Raw genomic sequence first — 19,506 nt, 5'->3', positions numbered from 1 at the left:
TCCCAATGAGAGAAATCTGAACTTATGGGACAATAATGTCAGCAGCCAAAAGTTTGCCACAAGAGCTTGTCAGACAGCAATACTATTGTAAGCAGTATGTGCTGATGGGAAAAAAGTGTATGTTTACAGAAGTGTAGACTGAGTTCATCACTGTTTATTCCTTTCTTAATTATACAATGTGTTTGTGGAAACTCAAGTTTTTATATGAAAGCCATAAAATATATGTGTTTTGAAAAAAGTTGAGTTTTATATACTTCAATCCCTTCACAGACATAGGAAGTTGTAATAGGAAAATGGTAATTAAAATTTTTTTTTTATCCTCACCCGAGGACATTTTTCCATTTTTTGTTCAGATAGAGTGGGAGGGAGAGAGAAACATCGGCGTGAAAGGGACACATCGAGTGGCTGCACAACCCAATCAGGGCCGGGGACAAACTGCAACCGAGGTACATGCCATTAGCAGGAACTGAACCTGGGTCTCTCTGGACCGCAGGCTGACACTCTAACCACTGAGCCAAACCAGCCAGGGCGGAAGATGGTAATTTTAGAAAGCATATCTTGAATAGAAACATTACAAAACATTTGAACACATATAAATTTTTAGCATACTAAAAAGAGAATTTTAGATATATTATCCTCAATGATTTAAAATTATTTTCAGTCTCTCATTTTAATTCCAAATTAATCTTGCTTTTATATTTGAATAATAAAGAGTCCCACACCACCCCCTACCCCCCCAAGAAACCCTAATACATAACAGGCATTTTATTTTTTTAAATGTAGATAAGGAAAAAGATGACAAAATTATGACCCATAATTTCCTAACCTGGATTACCCTATAGACATAAAAATAGTAATAACACATACATGTGCAGAAATGTGCAAATTAAAAAGTAAAAGCCTCATTCTGTACTCTCTCCATCACTATACACTCTCCCCAAAGGCAATCACTTTTCCTCCCTCAGTTTCTCTTTCCCTTATGTTTTTGTTAATTTTTTTGAGAGAGAGAGAGAGAAGAAGGGAGAGAAAGAAAGAAACATCGATGTGTGAGAGAAACATTGATCAGCTGCCTCCTACACTCCCCCTACTAGGGATGGAGCCTGAAACCTGGGCATGTACCCTGACCAGGAATCGAACCTGGACCTCTCAGTCCATGGGAACATGCTCAGTCCACTGAGCCACACCAGCTGGACTCCCCTCAGCTTTTTTAAACATAAGGTGAAAATGTCTGGAACTCATCTTCCAAAGCCTAACTCAGGTTCTGCCATCTCTATGGTTTCATGCCAAACTGGAAGACTGCCCTTCCGTAGCAATGCCAAGGCACCCCCAGTCTACAAAATGGTCTGACCTCATCTCTGCATTAGTTCCAGGACCCCTACTTGCCCAGGGTCTGTCATATTGATTATCCGATTGGGAATAACGAGCCTTGGAAGCAGGGAGGGCAATGATTATAAACAGTGCTTAATCTTTGGTCACCTGTGTCAAGGTTTCTTTCCAAGATAAATATTAGGAAACTTTATCAACTGAAGGAAATAATTACATTTAATAAAAATTGCCAAATGACTTAATAATGTACTAAATTTTCACTCCAACTAATAATACGTGAGTGCTTGCTCCTCCTCATCTTCAAACACAATTTTCAACTATTTACTATGTGAATGATGAACATTTTAGGTTTATGTTGCATATTTACAGGAAACAACGTAAATTCCTGGCTTTAGGAGCTTAAATTCTAGTAGGGAAATACAGGAAAAGGAATATACAGTCATATGAATGGGAGGCTGAATTAAACACATGTGGGAAATAAAGTACACATTCTTTTTCTTTTTTTTTTTAATCCTCACCTGAGGATATTCTTTGTATAAAAAATATAAAGTGGGAGGAAGGGGGAGAGAGAGAGAGAAACATAGACATGAAAGAGACACACTGACTAGTTGCCTCCCGGGTTGAACCGCAACCAAGGTAAGTGCCCTTGACTGGAATCGAACTCACGACTCATTAGTCCTCGGGCCAATGCTCTAACCACTAAGCCAAACAGGCCAGGGCAATAAAGTACACATTTTTTTGCTTGTTTGTTTGTTTGTTTTATCCTCACCCGAGGACATTTTCCATTTTTTGTACAGATAGAGTGGGAGGGAGAGAGAGGAAGAGAGAGAGAGAAACATCGACGTGAAAGGGACACATTGAGTGGCTGCCACCTGCACAACCAACCAGGGCTGGGGACAAACTGCAACCGAAGTACGTGCCCTTAGCGGGAACTGAACCGGGGTCTCTCTGGACCGCAGGCCAATGCTCTAACCACTGAGCCAAACTGGCCAGGGCTATAACTGGAGGGGTGTAGGGACAGTTATGAGTACTGAGACAATCCAAGTGATAGATAATGCAAGTATGTGTTTGTAAGTAATTTTTCCTGCTTTGAGTTTATGGTTTTTGGGGGTTTCTTCCTGAGGGGAGAGATAGGTGGCCATGTTAGATTTTGTTTATCTACTATAGTAACGCAGCAATCTTCTTGTTTATATCTTGGTCTTATGTCACACAGAAAAAAATTTACAAAGTCACCTAGTATTTTATATTAAAACATTTTTTTTTTATCCTCACCTGAGGACAATTTTTGCATTTATCTTCAGATAGGGCGGCGGGGGGGGGGAGACATCGATGTGAGTGAGACACATCGAGTCGCCGCCACCCACACAACTCCAACTGGAGCGGGGACAAACTGCAACTGAGGTACGTGCCCTTAGTGGAAACTGAACCCGGGCCTCTCTGGTCCGCCAGCCGATGCTGTAACCACTGAACCAAACTACTCAGGGCTTGAAACCTTTCTGATCTATCTAAACTTGTTTTGTGGATAAGCAGTAAGACAGGCAGAGGCCACAGGCACCAGCTGCACAGGCGCTGCAATGTTGAGCGATGGTGCACAGAGAGGTCGAGTCTACCAGAGTGCCTTTCTCTAACTAGTGCAAAGGTGCTGCAGGACCTGGAGGCGGACTGATGACAGAGTTCAAACCCTGATATGAAATGCCACCTTTATCCTAGTCTATTCATGGCTTCCCATGTCTTTGGTGGAACCACGAACCTCATTAAGGTAGAAGTTTGTCATATTAAAACAATTTTTTTTAATGTATCTTCCTCACAAGTCTTAATTTTAGGAGCCAGATTGGAAGCAAATCTTAACATGTTAGAAAGGGTTGGTGCAGTTGGATAAATAATTTCTCTTCTTCCAATGCAATAGAAAAGCCCTTCTTCACTGTCTTTGCTTAAAAACGTTAGCCTGAACACAATAAGATTCATTTCAAAGAGCCTGGTGCTAACCCTCTGCAAGGCTTTCTTATCTACCTTGAGATAATAGCTCAACCAACAGTCTAAAGTCCTTCTGTGACACAGAAAACTTCTTATTTCCAGATTCAGGTTTGGCACCAGTTAGAGCCCTCTGCAGAAGGTCTCTCACACAGCCGTCACGGGAGGACACAGACCGCTGCAGTGCTAAGAGATGAGTGGACACACACTTTGTGAATGGCAGGGCACTCTGGATTCCATGGTCTCTTTTGAAACAAAAGTGAAAATCCTGTCTTTTCAGCAGTGTGTGTGTGTGTTTCCTTTCTTCCAGCTCCATCATATGCTGTCCTTGCTTTAGTGAGAAAAGAAATAAGAATCATTTGAACCGCCCTGGCCGGTTTGGCTCAGTGGTTAGAGTGTCGGCCTGCGGTCCTGAGAGACCCGGGTTCGGTTCCCGCTAAGGGCGTGTACCTCGGTTGCAGTTTGTCCCCGGCCCTGGTTGGTCGTGCGGGTGGCAACCACTCGACGTGTCCCTTTCACGTCAATGTTTCTCTCTCTCTCTCTCTCCCTCCCACACTCTATCTGAACAAAAAATAGAAAAAATGTCCTCGGGTGAGGATAAAAAAAAACCCAAAAACAATCACTTGAACCTTCTGCCAAAAATCAGAGGCTTCTTTCTCCCAAGACAAACAAGCATAAAATATAAGAGAAATGAAAATGTGCCCGCTTCGTGGTTTTATGCTTAGGCAAAGAGAAAACTAGGACATCATAGGCACTAACGGGTTAGGCACTGTTTTCTCTCTTCTACAAAGAAGGATGGAATTGGAGGGGATGGGAAATGAAGGGAGAGGTGGCCAACAGCTTCAAGTTCTTGAATAGGTAGCTTCCTCAGATTGTCCTCCCTTTCCTCAGAGCAGACTTTCAGAAATAAAGCTTTCTTCACAGAGAAGTGGTTTGTCAGGTTTGTCAGCCTTGCTGTCAAGGTTGCTGAAGAATTCACTAGATGGTAGCTAAGCTTATGTTAAGAAAGAGTCTAAATTTATTGTCCAGCCTAAGTGTAACGACTGTATCAAAGCAGTACACTGAAAAATGAGGAGAGCAGAGGGGGTGAAGGGCTGTTACATAAAAGATAGAGATGTAATTTTACATCATCAGTTGTATGAGAAGCAAACATGAATGAACATGTTAGATGAGTTGTATTTTGGTTAAGAGCAAGAATTTCTAACTTTCAGATCCAAGTCATGTTTCAGTGCTTCAACTATATATGCTGAAATATTTTTAGTTGAGATATATTTAGAATTTTCTACTTTCCAGCAATCTTAAAGCATTAACAGTGACAACTAGAGCTTACCAAAAAAAAAAAAAAAAAAATCAGGCACCGGCATGGAGTCATATTTGGTAATTTTGATATTTAGATATAAAATAGATAATTTTCAATACCCTTTTATACCAATTTTCTTCCGTATCCCCAAGGCCAGGTACAGTTCCTGCTTCTGCTTGGGGGCCCAGTACTTCATCTAGACCATTCCCATCTCAGTTAGTCCATACTTCAAAGTTATTTTTTTATTCTGACCTTCTGCCTTTTCAAATCTTCAAAACAACAAAATCCTATCTATCCCTCAAGCCTCCACCAAGTCATTCAGTACATAACAGAATGATGACTATTCCATTTCTTTTTTTTTTTTTTAATCCTCATCCAAGGACATTTTTCCATTTTTTGTACAGACAGAGTGGGAGGGAGAGAGAGGAAGAGAGAGAGAGGGAAATATCGATGTGAAAGGGACACATGGAGTGGCTGCCACCCACACGACCAACCAGGGCCGGGGACAAGCTGCAACCGAGGTACATGCCCTTAGCAGGAACCGAACCCGGGCCTCTCCGGACCGCAGGCGGACGCTCTAACCGCTGAGCCAAACCGGCCAGGGTGACTATTCCATTTCTAAAGGGTTGCTAAACCCCATTCAAAACCTTTTCTTTTCCTTTCTAATAGCCACTGTTATAATCAAGAGACCCAGTGGCAACACCACCACTGGATTATACAAATAGACCAACGGGATCGGTAGACAGAAAACTATATAGAAATAAAAACATTAAAATATATTGAAAACATATATATCCTTGCCACTTGAAGTTTAAAAAAATTTGGCCTTGCCCTGGCCAGTCTGGCTTAGTGGTAAGAGCATCGGCCTGTGGACCAAAGAGGCCTGGGTTCGGTTCCCGCTAAGGGCACGTGCCTTGGTTGCAGTTTGTTCCCGGCCCCAGTTGGGGTTGTGTGGGTGGCAGCCACTCAATATGTCTCTCGCATATTGATGTTGCTCTCTCTCTCTCTTCCTCCCTCTCTCCCTCCCACTCTATCTGAAGATAAATGCAAAAATGTCCTCAGGTGACGATAAAAAAAGAAAATTTGAACTTGTGTAAATCATTTTATCTACTTTTCAATGTAGACAACTTAGTGAAAGGTCAGGAACACCTAAAGGAATGGTTGGCTACTCTGTCTTGTTAAAATCCTATCGTAATAGTTCCAAATCTAGGATATATAAATTTCCATGGTAAAATAGCTCCTGTCTAGAAATGCAAGCCACTTATTACCTTAGTTGACAAAAAGTAGATGAGAATGTTACAAGCACAAATTCAACAAATACTATTTTATTATTTATAAAATACATAGTGGTCACAAGGGCACATATCACAAATTACAAAATAAAAAAGTACAGACAAATGCATTAAATGACAACACAGCACCCATTCACATGGAGTCCATTTAGAATAAAACAGTTTTTGTTAAAGTTAGACAAGAACATGAGTAGGTACATTGCTGTGTAAAAAAAAAAAAGGCAGTTACCTAGAAGTATGCCGTTACCAAAAAGTAAAAAAGTATTGGTAGTGTATCTAAATGTGTCCTAAAGTGGATTACAGCATATACAGGCCCAGTGCTCTACAACAGTGGTTTTAGGCAGGAATCTGAGAGAGACTTGATTGCCTATCTTGCTGGAAGAGCAAAGCCCCGGGACCAATGAACTTCCCTACCTTCCATAAAGCTTTGCTCAGCTGACTTTGGGATGTGGTGTCAAACACTCCATTTATTTCTGCAGCAAGTTCCCTCAGAACAGACACTGTGGACTCATCACTGGCATTCAGAATCCGCACAAAGAACTTATTCCACAATTCACCATCTTTTAGCCTAAAAATATATAAAACCATTCCCATCAAGATTAGGCATACAAAAGTTAAAATTCTTTCTGTGTTTCACTTAGTGGCACATTTATTAAGGTAATGCCTAGAACTCTAGGATTAGAGATCATTCAAGTATCCTTTGAAAGTCCAAGGTGAAACCTAAAAAAGACTATCACAGTGGGAAAAGCCATAGCATAATGCACATAAAGGAATAAAAGTCCCTCATCTACATCTATAAACTTCCTCTGTGTACTAAGATGCAGTACTTCTCCTCTACAAATAGAAGAAACATGGATTTTGTCCCCTACACTCTAACTTTCCTAGGTCTAGGTCATCAGAAAGACTACAGCACCTCTCTCCCCACTGAGTGGCTTATTACCTTCACAGTTTTCAGAGAATCCTAAACTACTGCTTAAGTCTATGAGGTTTATAGTTTATTTTTAATCAAAGACGCTTCCATTATTGTATAAGGCAGAGCTATCTGGAAACCCCAAATGATCCCACCTGTTGCTGTTTGTGTTAGATCCACCTAGGATCATAAACAACCAGAGAAACCTGAATCTATCCTATGTGTCTTACAGCATATTTCAAGCCTATTTTTAGAGAACATGTTAGAGACAAATAAGACTGGCCAAATTCTGAATTACTTAAAAGAAAAAAAATACAATTTAATTGCTCGGAGAGGGGAATGAAGGAGAGGAGGTGTTATATCTTCAACAATGATTTTTTAAAAACCAAAGAATAGATCAGTGATAGACTGGTAAACTTATTCTGGGAAGTTATTAGCTCTGGTAAACTAAAGTGGAACATGGGATATATAATAAGTTTAATGAGCAGGCTTGAGGGAGTACTAAAGTTCTGAGACCAGCAGCTCTTATTAAGAGAGTATTTACTTCTTCACCAAGGAGATTGTTCCCTGCTTTGGTTCCACCCATTAATTAAGTAAATAATGGCCTACAATTAGTATGTAATTTAGAAATTTAACTTTCTTCAAGAGATGCTTATTAACTTTGCTAACAACAACTATTAAAAAGGGGTATAACACTAACACCAATTGGTTAGAAATTATTCTCATGAAATGTTTCTATGAACACTTCTAAATTGAGAGGCTTCAATACAACTGTAGTCTGTATGAGACACATCCAGGTCCAGAATGATGTCCTGAAGTCGGAATAGTTTATTTTTAATTGCCAACTCCTTTGTCCTGCACTAGGTGCTCCACTGACACTCTTAACAAAAACTGGTTGAAATGAATGGAATCATGGCATGAGACAAAGAAAACAAGGCTGCCAAAGCAGAGAGAGCACCCAAGGGAAAGAGAAAATTATTTGAGCAGGCAAAGACTCTGAAATCACCAATACTTACTCAGAAATATTTTGGCTAAGTTTCCAGAGGGACCCATCCCAGAAGACCTGTAGGTGTTCCTTGAACAATAGTAAATGTACTAAATCTGCTATACCAAACAGATCTACCTGAAATCACAAAAAGCACCATCAGCTAAAATTATTCTCTGCTACTATCATGGCAATTTATTTATTTAATTTTTCAATTTATTTTTAGAGAGAGAAAGGGAGGGAGGGAGGGAGGGAGGGAAAAAGAAAGAAAGAGAGAGAGAAAAAAAACACCGAATGTGAGAAATATCGATTAGTTGCCTCCCACATCCACCCCGACTGGGGATCAGACCTGTAACCTTTTGGTATATAGGATGACACTCCCATCAACTGACCCACACTGGCCAGGGCTCACAGCACTTTATTTATGTAGGAAATTGAAAGATACTATAGTGATTAAATTTATTTTATGATATATATTTTAGTAGACTGTTCCTTACCATTACAGTAAAGGGAGAACTTCCCAAAGAAGTAATCAATGGAGCCAACTCTAGGAACTATCCTAAAGAACTAAAGGTAACAAAATATCTAAACTGTCAAATTCAAATTTGTAAATCAACTGAATTTGCAGGGACCCCAGCTGTGATCTAAATGTGGTCCATATGACTAGTTCAGGTTCATGCTACATAGTCAATTACCAAATGCTATGTGTCCAGAGTAGAGTCAGAAAGGATTGTGCATATAATGTATAAAACGCTACATTTCTGCTAATGGTCTTTTTATATACATTATTTGACTTAATCCTCACAACAATTCTGATGTACAGAGAGCAGACTGTTATCCTTATTTTACAGAGGTCACAGAAAATGACTTATAAAATGGACTACATAGATAAGGGTAGAAATCGCCCTGACACTTAGGTTACTGAGTTAGTCATGGGTTTGCACGTGTATGTGTATACTCTTTAGTGTTGTGACAAAAAAATGGTACATTTTGCTTGACTTGATGATATGTGAAAACTAGGTCATCTATTCCAGGAGAGACAGTATCAGTAAACACTAGCTTTCATAGCTTATCTAGAAAAGAAAGAGATTAAGAAACCCTGCTCATATTTGCTCAGGCTTGTTTCACACTTACCTGGTAGGGAGAAGAACAGTTAGCCTGGATCTTTTGTCCTTCCAGGAACTGTAGAGTCCGAAAGCCACTGAGGGAAAAAACATCCAGCTGTGCTCTAATGTCGACACTGTAGGAAAAGTCCACTATATTCAAAGCTTGATTGTTCTTATCACAATCATAGGGATCGTAGATTCTAAGTCCAGATTTAAGAGAAAGGAATAATTAAAAATAGACCATGAAAGAAGCGTCATTGCTGGTCTTAAAAAAAAAAAAAAAAGAAAAAGGAAAAGAGGCACTGCAGGTGTGTCTTAGCTATGCCAACAGCTCCCTCCAGTGGTTAGTTTTGAAAATGCACCTGTAAGAGCAATGGCAGTGTCCATTCACCCAAGTGGACAAGTGAGGAATGTCAAGATTGTAATTTAATGACACAAAGTATTATTGTATATCTAAACCACAGTGCATGGCCACCAGAGAACATTTATTAAGTTTCCATATTATATAAAGCAAGCACTGGAAGTAGAGTTTAAGGCTCTGCCTTATACTGTACATATTAACACACATAAAAGTGTTGATTTATACACTGGTGAGAATTAGGATATGGAGGAAATTAAGCTTTTATAGGTATCATAGCCTTTCTTGTTTACTATTATAGATTAGGCTTTCCAAGTTTCCATTTTCATTCAGATTCCTCCCTTCCAGAGCTTAACTGAAAATATAGGACCTTTTAAAAAATAAAGTGCTACCTATATTATAACCTATCCTGTTTTCTATTAAACTAATACCAAATTCTGCCATCCTCTTATTTCAACCCTTATTTCCTAAAACAAAAACAAACAGAAAAACAACTTTGTAACACTAATTCACTATTAATTGATTTTATTTTCCTTGGTTTTATCTATTCCATGCAATAAAGCTACTATCTAAAGAGACATAGGAACTATTTATGTGACAGAAAAGAATGGATTATTTTATGTTTCTTTGTCTCAGTTAGTTCCCTCAAATCCCTGATTCACATTGGTGGCAGGTCCTCTAATCCTAAATACAGGCTTTGACTAAACCCATCACATAGTTCTACAGTACAAAATGGTCTATTTTAATTTGATTTATATATTTGCTCCCATTTTTCCCTGGCACATGATGCAACTGTTTTGGCCATCACAAAACAGATATTTTTAAAACTTGGAAGAAGTAGAAAAAATATTTCTTAGGTTAATAAAAAGAAGCAGGAAGGTCTCACTCTAATTGATCATTCACTGTTAAAATGCACAAGCCAGCCCTGGCCAGTTTGGCTCAGCGGTTAGAGCGTCGGCCTGCAGTCCGGAGAGACCCGGGTTCGGTTCCCGCTAAGGGCACGTACTTCGGTTGCAGTTTGTCCCCGGCCCTGGTTGGTCGTGTGGGTGGCAGCCACTCGATGTGTCCCTTCACGTCGATGTTTCTCTCTCTCTCTCCCTTCCACTCTATCTGTACAAAAAATGAAAAAATATCCTTGGGTGAGGATAAAAAAAAAACAACAAAAAAAAATGCACAAGCCATGACCCATGCATGCACCAAGTAGTTGCTGGTTCAATTTCTGGTCAGGGCACATGCCCAGGCTGTGGGCCTGATCCCCAGTGGGGGGCATGCAGGAGACAGCTAATCGATGTTCTCTCTCATGGATGTTTCTATCTCTCTCCCTCTCCCTTCCCCTCTCTCTAAAATCAATAAACGAAAAAAAATGTTTTTAATAAATAAATAAAATGTGCAAGGCATTTCACTTTTTTGGATCTTATTTTCTTCACAAATAATATATAGAAACTGCATTAAATGATTTCAAAAGGTTCTTTTAATTCATTTTGAATGTATATGAAATGTCCTACCAAATTTGCTAAGTCATGACAAAAAGAAGGGGTATTTAAATACATGGTACACAAAGGCTTAGAATATCCCTTTGCTTAAAATTTCTATAGAACTGAGAACTCTAGCACTATCCTCTCAACTTTGTGTTGTGAAATATGGCAAAAATAAAAACTATACCTGGGGTTCTCACATTTGGAAACACATGGGGGTACTTCTGGTGGTCACAACAGCTAAGGGAATATACCTGTATTTAATTGGGTAGGGTGGGGACAGTTATGGGGGGACAGAGCTATAAACCATCCTGAAATGCTTGGAACAGACCTGCACAAAGTATTATCTCATCCAAAATACCTGTGGTGCTCTGGATGAGAAATGATGCTATATTATGCCTATGGAAAATTTTAGGATTCTGCTATCTCAGGAAAGAAGGTGAGATGCTCCAGTTCTCTTTTGGTTATACTTGCAGAAATACATTAAGAGTTCCTTTACTTTCCATGTCAACCATAATTTAAAGTTGAATTGAGTCTTCTATTACAGATTAAGTAATCAAGATAAAATGTGAAGACTGATTGCAGCTTTTAGTGCACATCAATGACCTTGGAGAAAGTTAACTGCTTATCCAAGGTTGGGGTAGACACAGGATTGGGGCAGACAAAGCATCTTTAAACCAGACTGCTTTACTCAAACACCATGAAACTAATAATCACTACAAGGGTGTGCTGGTCCTCTAGTCCTTTCCATAAAACAAAAATTGTGGACTATGCCTTCCTTGTTCATGCCTTAATGTGTTAATTTTTATTATTATTAAATTTATTGGAGTGACATTGGTTTACAAAACCACAGAGGTTTCAAATGCACAACTCAATAAAACATCACCTGCACACTGCATCATGCTCCCACTGCCCCAAGCAAAGTCTCTCTTCATCCCCAATTCCCCCCTTTGCCCACCTCCACCTACCCCCAACCCCCTTTCCCTCTGGCTGTCACCACTGTTGTCTGTATCTATGTGTCATAGATAGATATAGATAGATAGATAGATAGATAGATAGATAGATAAACAGATAGATAGATAACAGATAATGAACAGATATTAGTCTGTTCTCTGAGTCTGTTTTCATTTTGTTTATCTTGTTCATTAGATTCCACATGTAAGTGAGATTATATGGTATTTGTCTTTTTCTGATTGGCTTATTTTGCCTAGCATAATAATATCCAGGTCCATCCATGCTATCCCAAAAGGTAAGATTTTCTTCATTTTATGGCCGAGTAGTATTCCATTGTGTAAATGCATATGCTTTAATGTGTTCTGTATTTTCTCAGTTCTTAGTATTTGGGCTTTATTTCTTATTTCCTGCTCTCCACTCACCCCTTGAACCTGATGGCTAAGCTGAGTTTAATTTGAACACTAAGCCCCTTTTCTTGGCATAGTTTGCATTTGTACTCTGGTTTTTACCCACTCCTTTTGGTAATTACCTTAGTTTGGCCCAATTTAAGCTTTGGTCTTTGAAACTAAGCAGTGCCTCAGTTTTTCTAGCATACTCACTAGATCTGTACTGGTCCTACTCAAAAAAAGACTAGACAATCTACTTTACATTCCCCCAAATATTCATATTTTACATTTCTTCTTGACAGGAATCATCACAATATTCAGAGTGATTAATTCTTTTTTTCTGAATTAATGTATTTCCCAAAATGTGTTTTTCATTGAATTATTTAAAACTATTCCCAATGATTATTGACTTTTAGGCAGCAAATATTCTCCTAACATACTGTGTTCATCAATATGGCACTTATCAAAAGGCAAAAGAAAATGGCAACTATCCATGTTTTAGAAAAAACTAACAGAAGCATAAAAGAATGAAAAAGACCAACCTGTTTCTAAAAAGCAGACTCCTTGGACTCAAGTCACCATGGACTATTTCTGCTTTGTGTAGTTTCTCCACTATTGTCAAAAGGTTATAAACAATCAACAATGTTATTTCACGGGTAATAAATTCACTGTGTTGAAAAAGATCCTGGACATAGAAAGATAAAAAAATTCACAATTTCTTAAGTTAGGGTAACTGTACCTTGTTTACTGCTGCTTTGTACTTTTCCTTGTTGTTCTCTACTAGAATGGGGGATCCTTTATAGTTTGGGCCTTAGTCCCAGTTTTAACAACACTGCTCTCCTGTAAGATTATTTGTGAGGATTTAATGAAATAATGGACTGAGCATCAAGGATGAACCTGGCCCATAAAAGGTGCTCCATAAATGGTAGTTTTAAAATACCCTTATTCCATCCCTTTTAGAGAATTCATATTAACAATCAAAATATGCAGCAAAACCTTCCTAAGAACATTCCAAAGAATAAAATGGCACATTATGTTTGGGTTCTAAAAATAATTCAGTAGGGTTTAGTATAGATAAAACAAGAGTGCAAAAATAAACCTCTTGACCTCTGGTTCCCATTCTTTACATAAGGAGCTTGGAAGCCACCATCTGTCCTAACAAGTGGAAAGCTCTTCTAGGATCTGTAAGCACAGATTCATATTTTTGTGAGCTTTTACCTGTAGGAGATAGACCGGGTTCTCACAGTAAATACTGGGAAAAAATTCCTCTTGTGCTTCTGGCAAGAGGAGAAAAGAAACCATTTGAGATAGTCCAGAGTGCTCCGTTCTTAACAGCACCTTCCCTTGGGGGAGACTAGTTGACTAGAACCTACTTGACCTGGGGAAGGGAAATCCCCAACTCCAGCCCTCTCTAGCTAGCCTGTTCTGGGGAGAGGACAGAGAAACATTTGTCAAATTCACAGTCCAAAGGCATAATAAGTTCACTAAAAACGAATAGAAATCACCAGACTATAGAATGCTTCCCCTTAATCCCCTCACACCTTATCACCATACCACTAAAGGTCTATTTACAGCAGTTCCTTTTACTCACTATATCATATCTTGCTATCAATAAAAAAGTACAAGGAATATTAAAAGGCAAAAACAAAATCTGAAGAGACAGACCAAGCATCAAAGCTAGACATGGCAGGGAAGTTGGCATTATCCAACCAGAAATTTAAAATAAGAGAGACCGTCCTGGCCTATTTGGCTCAGCAGTTAGAGCAATTGCCTGTGGACCAAAGGGTCAAGGGTTCGATTCCCAGTCTAGGGCACGTACCTGGGTTGTAAGTTTGACCCCTGGCCCTGGTTGGGGTCTTGCGGGAGGCAACCAATCTATGTGTCTCTCTCACATTGATGTTTCTCTCTCTCTCTACCTCTTCCTGCCTCCCTTCTACTCTATCTAAAAATCAATGGAAACAAATATCCTTGGGTGAGGATTAACAAAAAAATAAAAAGTAAAAAAATAGTAACAAAATAAGAGGGATCACAAACTGATGATCATAGATGACAGGGCCATTGCACAACTGTCTACTTTTGTATATGTTTGAACTTTGACATAGTAAGTTTTAAAAGGTTCTTGGTCAAAATAACTTGGAAAAAGAAAATGATTGATGCTTTTTATTTATAATAAGTTGGTCTACTTCTAGAAGATTAACAAAAATTTTGGACTAAATTACTTTGCTAAATGAAGCACAAATCTACTTGAGGACTTGAAATTATGTTTTTGTGTTATTGCAAACCTGAAGGGTGAAGCAGTTTGTATACTGGTGCCAAACAATACAGCCATCTTGATACTGATAATAGCTGCACAAATAATCACACTCCTCATTTAAACGTTCCTTTAACTTGAGGTTGATATAAAAGTCCCATGGGACAGTTTGAGACGATACCTGTAAGAAATTATATTTTAAAAATAAGAGCAATTAGAATCGACTGTTATTGTTGGCAGATTAAAAACATTCCCTCTAGCCCTTCCAATACCCCAAAAGAAATAATAGTAAAGAGATGTTTTAAAAGGCATATATCTATAATAAAGGAGCAACAAATTCTGGAAACTAAAAAGGGAACAATAAGAGATAACAATCCACTTAAGAGACACAAGGAAAGCTGATTCTAGCAATGGAAAAAGGTGAGAACAACCAAATTTATGTTACAAAACCATCTCCCTATTGTATAAAACTGGTGGCACCAATTAGCTATAGAAGCAAGGGTGAAGGCAGGGCTAAAACAGGAAAGTGGTTGAACTCTGTTAAAGAAGAAGTTAGACCCCAGGTTCTCCCTGCTCCTCTTGTAACCCAGCCTAGCAACTGCTTCTCCCCCATTACAGAAGACCAGAAGTTTATTCCTACAGAGTGTATAACAGAAGGGCTCTGGACTAGAGGACACCAGGCACTGTTGAGGGTAGGAACACCATATGGAAAAGAGAAAAGTGTTTCTCTATCAAATGTGAAGATGTACCTTCCTTCCCCTCCGCTCTCCAGACTAATTTCCCCACTCTGCTTTCAGAAAGCTAGCAGCCAGGATTACATGCTCCAGGCAAGAAATTAGAGACATTTTCTCTGAGGGATCTGATCAGTTTAAGAGAAAAGATCTAAAGATTGGGGGTTTTCTAGTAAAATGGCCAAGCAAGATCATCCTAAAGTGAGCCCCACAGCTCTCAAGGTCCCTTCCATACACACAGAACTTTCAATTAGCTTCCCCCCCCCCGCAATATGTTTTTATTTATTTCAGAGGGAGGAAGGGGGGGGGGGAGGAGAAAATATATAAATCAATGAGAGAGAAACACTGATCGGCTGCCTTCTGCAAATCGAGCCTGCAACCTGGGCCCTGAATGGGAATAGAACCAGTGACCTCTTGGTGCATGGGACAATGCTCAATCCACTGAGCCATACCAGCTGGGCTCAATTAGCTTTTATAGTCCCACACTTCATTATGAATGGTGAGCCAAAGACTTGAAGAAAGCCTCTAATAAGAAAGATCAAAACAGACAAAAGGAAACAGATGATGCTGGGAGAAAAAAAAAAAATTAAAGAATCATTAATAAACTGAACTACCAAGCAAAATAGAGATAGACTCATAGATAGAAGGAAAAAAAAAAAGAGAGAATCATTAATATACTCAGAGAAATAAGGACTATTCCACCTTTGAAATGAATGCTACAAAGAAGAAAATTCTGAGAATAAAAGAGCTCTCACAAATTAAATACACAACAAAAAATTTTTTAAAAGCCAGTAAAAAGAACGAAAATAAAGTTGACAAAACATTTCAGAAAGTAAAGATAAAAGACATAAAATAGAAAATAGGAGAAAAAAGATAAGATTTTTAAAAGATCTGTCCAGGAGACCCCCATATCCTAATAAAAGGAATTCTGAAATGAGAGAACAGAGAAAACTGAGGGGAAGAAAAGTTTATTCTCTGAAGAAAATTCCTCACAACTGAAGGAGTTTCCAGATTGAAATGATCATCGAGTGCCTAGCATATGGGTAACAAAAGACTTTTATGAAAGCATATAATTGTGAAATTTTGGAAGACTGGGGACAAAAATAAGATCCTAGAAGGATCCAGAGAGAGGAAAAAATCTCAAACAAAGAACGGCAAGACTTTAAAAGCAAAGTTAGAAGTCAAAAGAACTGAGCTCATCTTCAAAATTCTAAGGAAAAAGCATTTTAAACATAGAATTCTAATATACATAAAAACTACCAATCAAGTAAAGATGTGGAATAAGAAAATTCTCTGAATGCAAGGTTTCAAAAAACGTATATCCTCCCTTCTCAGGAAGCTACTGAAACATGAGGGCTTAAACCAAGAAAGAAGAAAAAATGGAATCCAATATAACTGGGCATCCAATATAAGAAACAGGTAATGTGAAACCCTATGATGGTGGTGAATAAACATTTCAAAATAATACTGTGTGTTTGTGTGTGTGAGACTAGAATGTAACTTGTCCATACTGGAGTAGGTCAGAAAATTTCAGATTTCCTAAAAAAGATAAAATTATAGAATACTTAGTATGTTTGGACGTATTAAGAGACTTACACAATAGCTTCTTATTTTTGATATCTGATCCTGGCATATAATGGTGAATAATTTCTTGAAATGCCAGTGACTTTCATACAAAAAGCTTATAGACTATTCAAAGGATTTGAGGGTACATGGAGCCACAGTTACTGTTTCAACCCACATTATTTACAAGGTAATTGTAATGACAAGGAATCAGTCCCACCTTTATTATGGTTAATTCTGCAGAGTTTCTTGGTGTCACCCAGAATAATTTGTAATCTTCACATGTTAGGTATTCTTGTTTAATGCAATAATCCTCATTACCTGTTGAGAAGGTTTTATTCCATTTAAAAACCAATGGAATATGTATAAGCCCCTAGCTTTTAATTCTTGGTTTAAGGGCTAACAGCTCCTTATATTAGTTAGTAGCAGCTAGAATACTTTTCAAAATTATTTGTTAAACACTGAAAGAAGGGAAGACAGAATTCTTATTATTACTGGGATAAGAAAGAACTTATCAATGTATCAATTCCTATGATTCTATTTCTTATAATCTAGAAATATTTATTGTGTAAAAGCATCAAGCTCAAGTACAAAAATAATCACTTATTTTACACTGTCATACACAAAAGGACATGCATTCAATGGTACTCACCTAATTCAATTTCCTTCTCTATTTCCAACTTAGGCATTGGTCTATCTTCTACAAAAAACTCCGTAGAAGCACTCAGCTCTGGTTGGGATTTTAGTAGTTGTCTGCGATACTGTGAACACCAGGGTGACTGAATGGAGTTTTCTGGAGAAGGAGGGGAAGTTGGAAAAAAAAAAAATCACCCAAAAAACCTAAAATGAGTATTATAACAGAGAAAGGGAAAAACAAGATTACATGATTAATACTGCTAACCTAACATTACTCATCTATCCCGGGTCTTCATTATGTTCAGTTAGCACTAATATACTCTAGACATTTAACAACTTACAGGAACTTTTCTACAAAAGAAAAACATAGCTCAGTTTGCTAATAAATAAGTGCTCATTAGACATGGATACAGATGTTTACTTACAAGTCAGTGGTATATGAGTACTTACCTATAGCCTCATTAGTAAGCTCCAGCTTCTCAGGAATATGAAGACATTTGATAGAGGAGGTGCTTATAACTGAGGCAGATGATCCAGAGAAGCCAGAGGAGTGTGTGGCCTCACCGCTGTCCTCAATAATTGGGCTAAAAGAATTACAAATCAGTTAATCTTCATAGGGAAAATATATGTCCACTTATCTGTTATAATTTTATTTTATATTTAATAGTCTCATTCTCAAAGGCCACTATTTTCCTGAAACAGAAATAGACTCATAATCAGAATCTAGGTAACTTTATCTACCATGGTTGACAAGCAATACCTAGTACTATGCTTTATTTACCTAATCTATAGTAAATGCCTATTCTATATCTAGTCTAAACTATTGAGAAAACTGACTAATGCATTAACTTTCGTCCTGTTTATCCTTTCTCTGCACTTTTTACTCTGCAATAAGAAAGGGTCAAGAAAGAAAAAGAGACACCAACATCACTCAAGGTGTTAACAAATGCTAACAAATGTGATAAAAAATTTGTTGGAGAAAAAGTTTAAAAATGCAGTTTAAAAGCATAAATTGGTGCCCTGGCTGGTTTGGCTCAGCGGTTAGAGTGTCGGCCTGCGGTCCTGAGAGACCCGGGTTCAGTTCCCGCTAAGGGCATGTACCTCGGTTGCAGTTTGTCCCCGGCCCTGGTCGGTTGTGCGGGTGGCAGCCACTCGATGTGTTCCTTTCACATCGATGTTTCTCTCTCTCTCTCTGTTCCTCTCTCTCCCTCCCACTCTACCTGAACAAAAAATGGAAAAATGTCCTCGGGTGAGGATAAAAAAAAAAATTAAAAAAAATAAAAAAGCATAAATTGGCAAATTTAAGAATATTCCTCAAGCTGGAGTACATTTATTGAAATTAGCTTTTTTTTAATCCTTACCGGAGGATATTTTTCCATTCATCTTTAGAAAGAGTGAGAGGGAGGGAGAGAGAAACATCGATTGAGAGACCAGGGCCAGTGACCAAACCGCAACCGAGGTACATGCGCTTGACCGAATTTGAACCTTTGACTCTTTGGTCCGTGGGATGATGCTCTAACCGCTGAGCCAAACTGGCCATGGTGAAATTAGCTGACTTATACATATGGATAGATCATAAGGCTTAGTCTCTGGCTATCTATGCCATTCCCTCATACCTATTCTTTGTTCATTTCCACCTCTCTATCAGAAGGTATTTTTAGCCCAGCTGATATAGCTCAGTGTTTGAGCATTGACCCATGCTCCAAGAGGTCGCCAGTTAGATTCCTGGTCAGGGCATATGTCCAGGTTGGGGGCCTGATCCCCATTGGGGGCATGCAGGAGGCAGCCAATCGATGTTCTCTCTCATTGATGTTTCTATCTCTCCCTCTCCTTTTCTCACTCTCTAAAACTGATCAAAACATATTTGAAAAAATAAAAATAAAAAGGATTTAAAAATAAATAAAAAATACACCTCTAGTTGCCTAATTGAAATTAGTGTCAAGCTATTCTACCATTATTTTAAACTTATTGAAGGAAAAATAAATGCCTCCTCTCTCCCAATCAGGTATACACCATAATCCTCCTGGGCCTCTTAGTCTCATAACCATCAAAATGTACTTTTCTAACCCTCGTGTTTAAATCTATTACTAGCCCAGCCCACGTAGCTCAATGGATTAAGTGTTGTCCTGTGGACTGAGAGGTCCCAGTTTGATATGGGTCAGGGCACATGCCTGCGTTGCCAGCTCAATCCCCAGTAGGGGGCGTGCAGGAGGCTGCCAATTGATGTTTCTCTCTCTCCCTTCCTCTCTCTAAAAAGTCAAT

The 19,506-nt window shown here is 38.5% G+C and overlaps 1 protein-coding gene across 6 annotated transcripts in view; it reads right to left on the bottom strand.

Moving 5' to 3' along the window:
- Positions 1 to 5,909: 5,909 nt before the first annotated feature.
- Positions 5,910 to 19,506, bottom strand: part of BUB1B (BUB1 mitotic checkpoint serine/threonine kinase B) — a 67,982-nt gene continuing 54,385 nt past the window's right edge. For 3 of the 6 annotated variants that reach the window (XM_036269621.1, XM_036269636.1, XM_036269646.1), the window contains exons 16-23: positions 17,695 to 17,828; positions 17,261 to 17,401; positions 16,829 to 16,929; positions 14,346 to 14,495; positions 12,606 to 12,748; positions 8,919 to 9,090; positions 7,816 to 7,922; positions 6,211 to 6,457 (exon numbers count right to left, since the gene is read on the bottom strand). In XM_036269621.1, coding sequence (XP_036125514.1) covers positions 6,226 to 6,457; positions 7,816 to 7,922; positions 8,919 to 9,090; positions 12,606 to 12,748; positions 14,346 to 14,495; positions 16,829 to 16,929; positions 17,261 to 17,401; positions 17,695 to 17,828 — 1,180 coding nt within the window. In that variant the 3' untranslated portion in view covers positions 6,211 to 6,225. Of the gene's footprint in view, positions 6,458 to 7,815; positions 7,923 to 8,918; positions 9,091 to 12,605; positions 12,749 to 13,281; positions 13,341 to 14,345; positions 14,496 to 16,828; positions 16,930 to 17,260; positions 17,402 to 17,694; positions 17,829 to 19,506 lie in introns of those variants that run through there. The other 3 variants (XM_036269627.1, XM_036269656.1, XM_036269665.1) reach the window with 3 other exon arrangements.

The sequence above is a fragment of the Molossus molossus genome, unplaced genomic scaffold (assembly GCF_014108415.1).
Source record: "Molossus molossus isolate mMolMol1 unplaced genomic scaffold, mMolMol1.p scaffold_m16_p_1, whole genome shotgun sequence".
In the NCBI taxonomy this organism is placed as follows: Eukaryota; Metazoa; Chordata; class Mammalia; order Chiroptera; family Molossidae; genus Molossus; species Molossus molossus.
The sequence above is the reverse complement of the archived record's forward strand: the minus strand, read 5'-3'. Positions and strand labels throughout refer to the sequence as shown.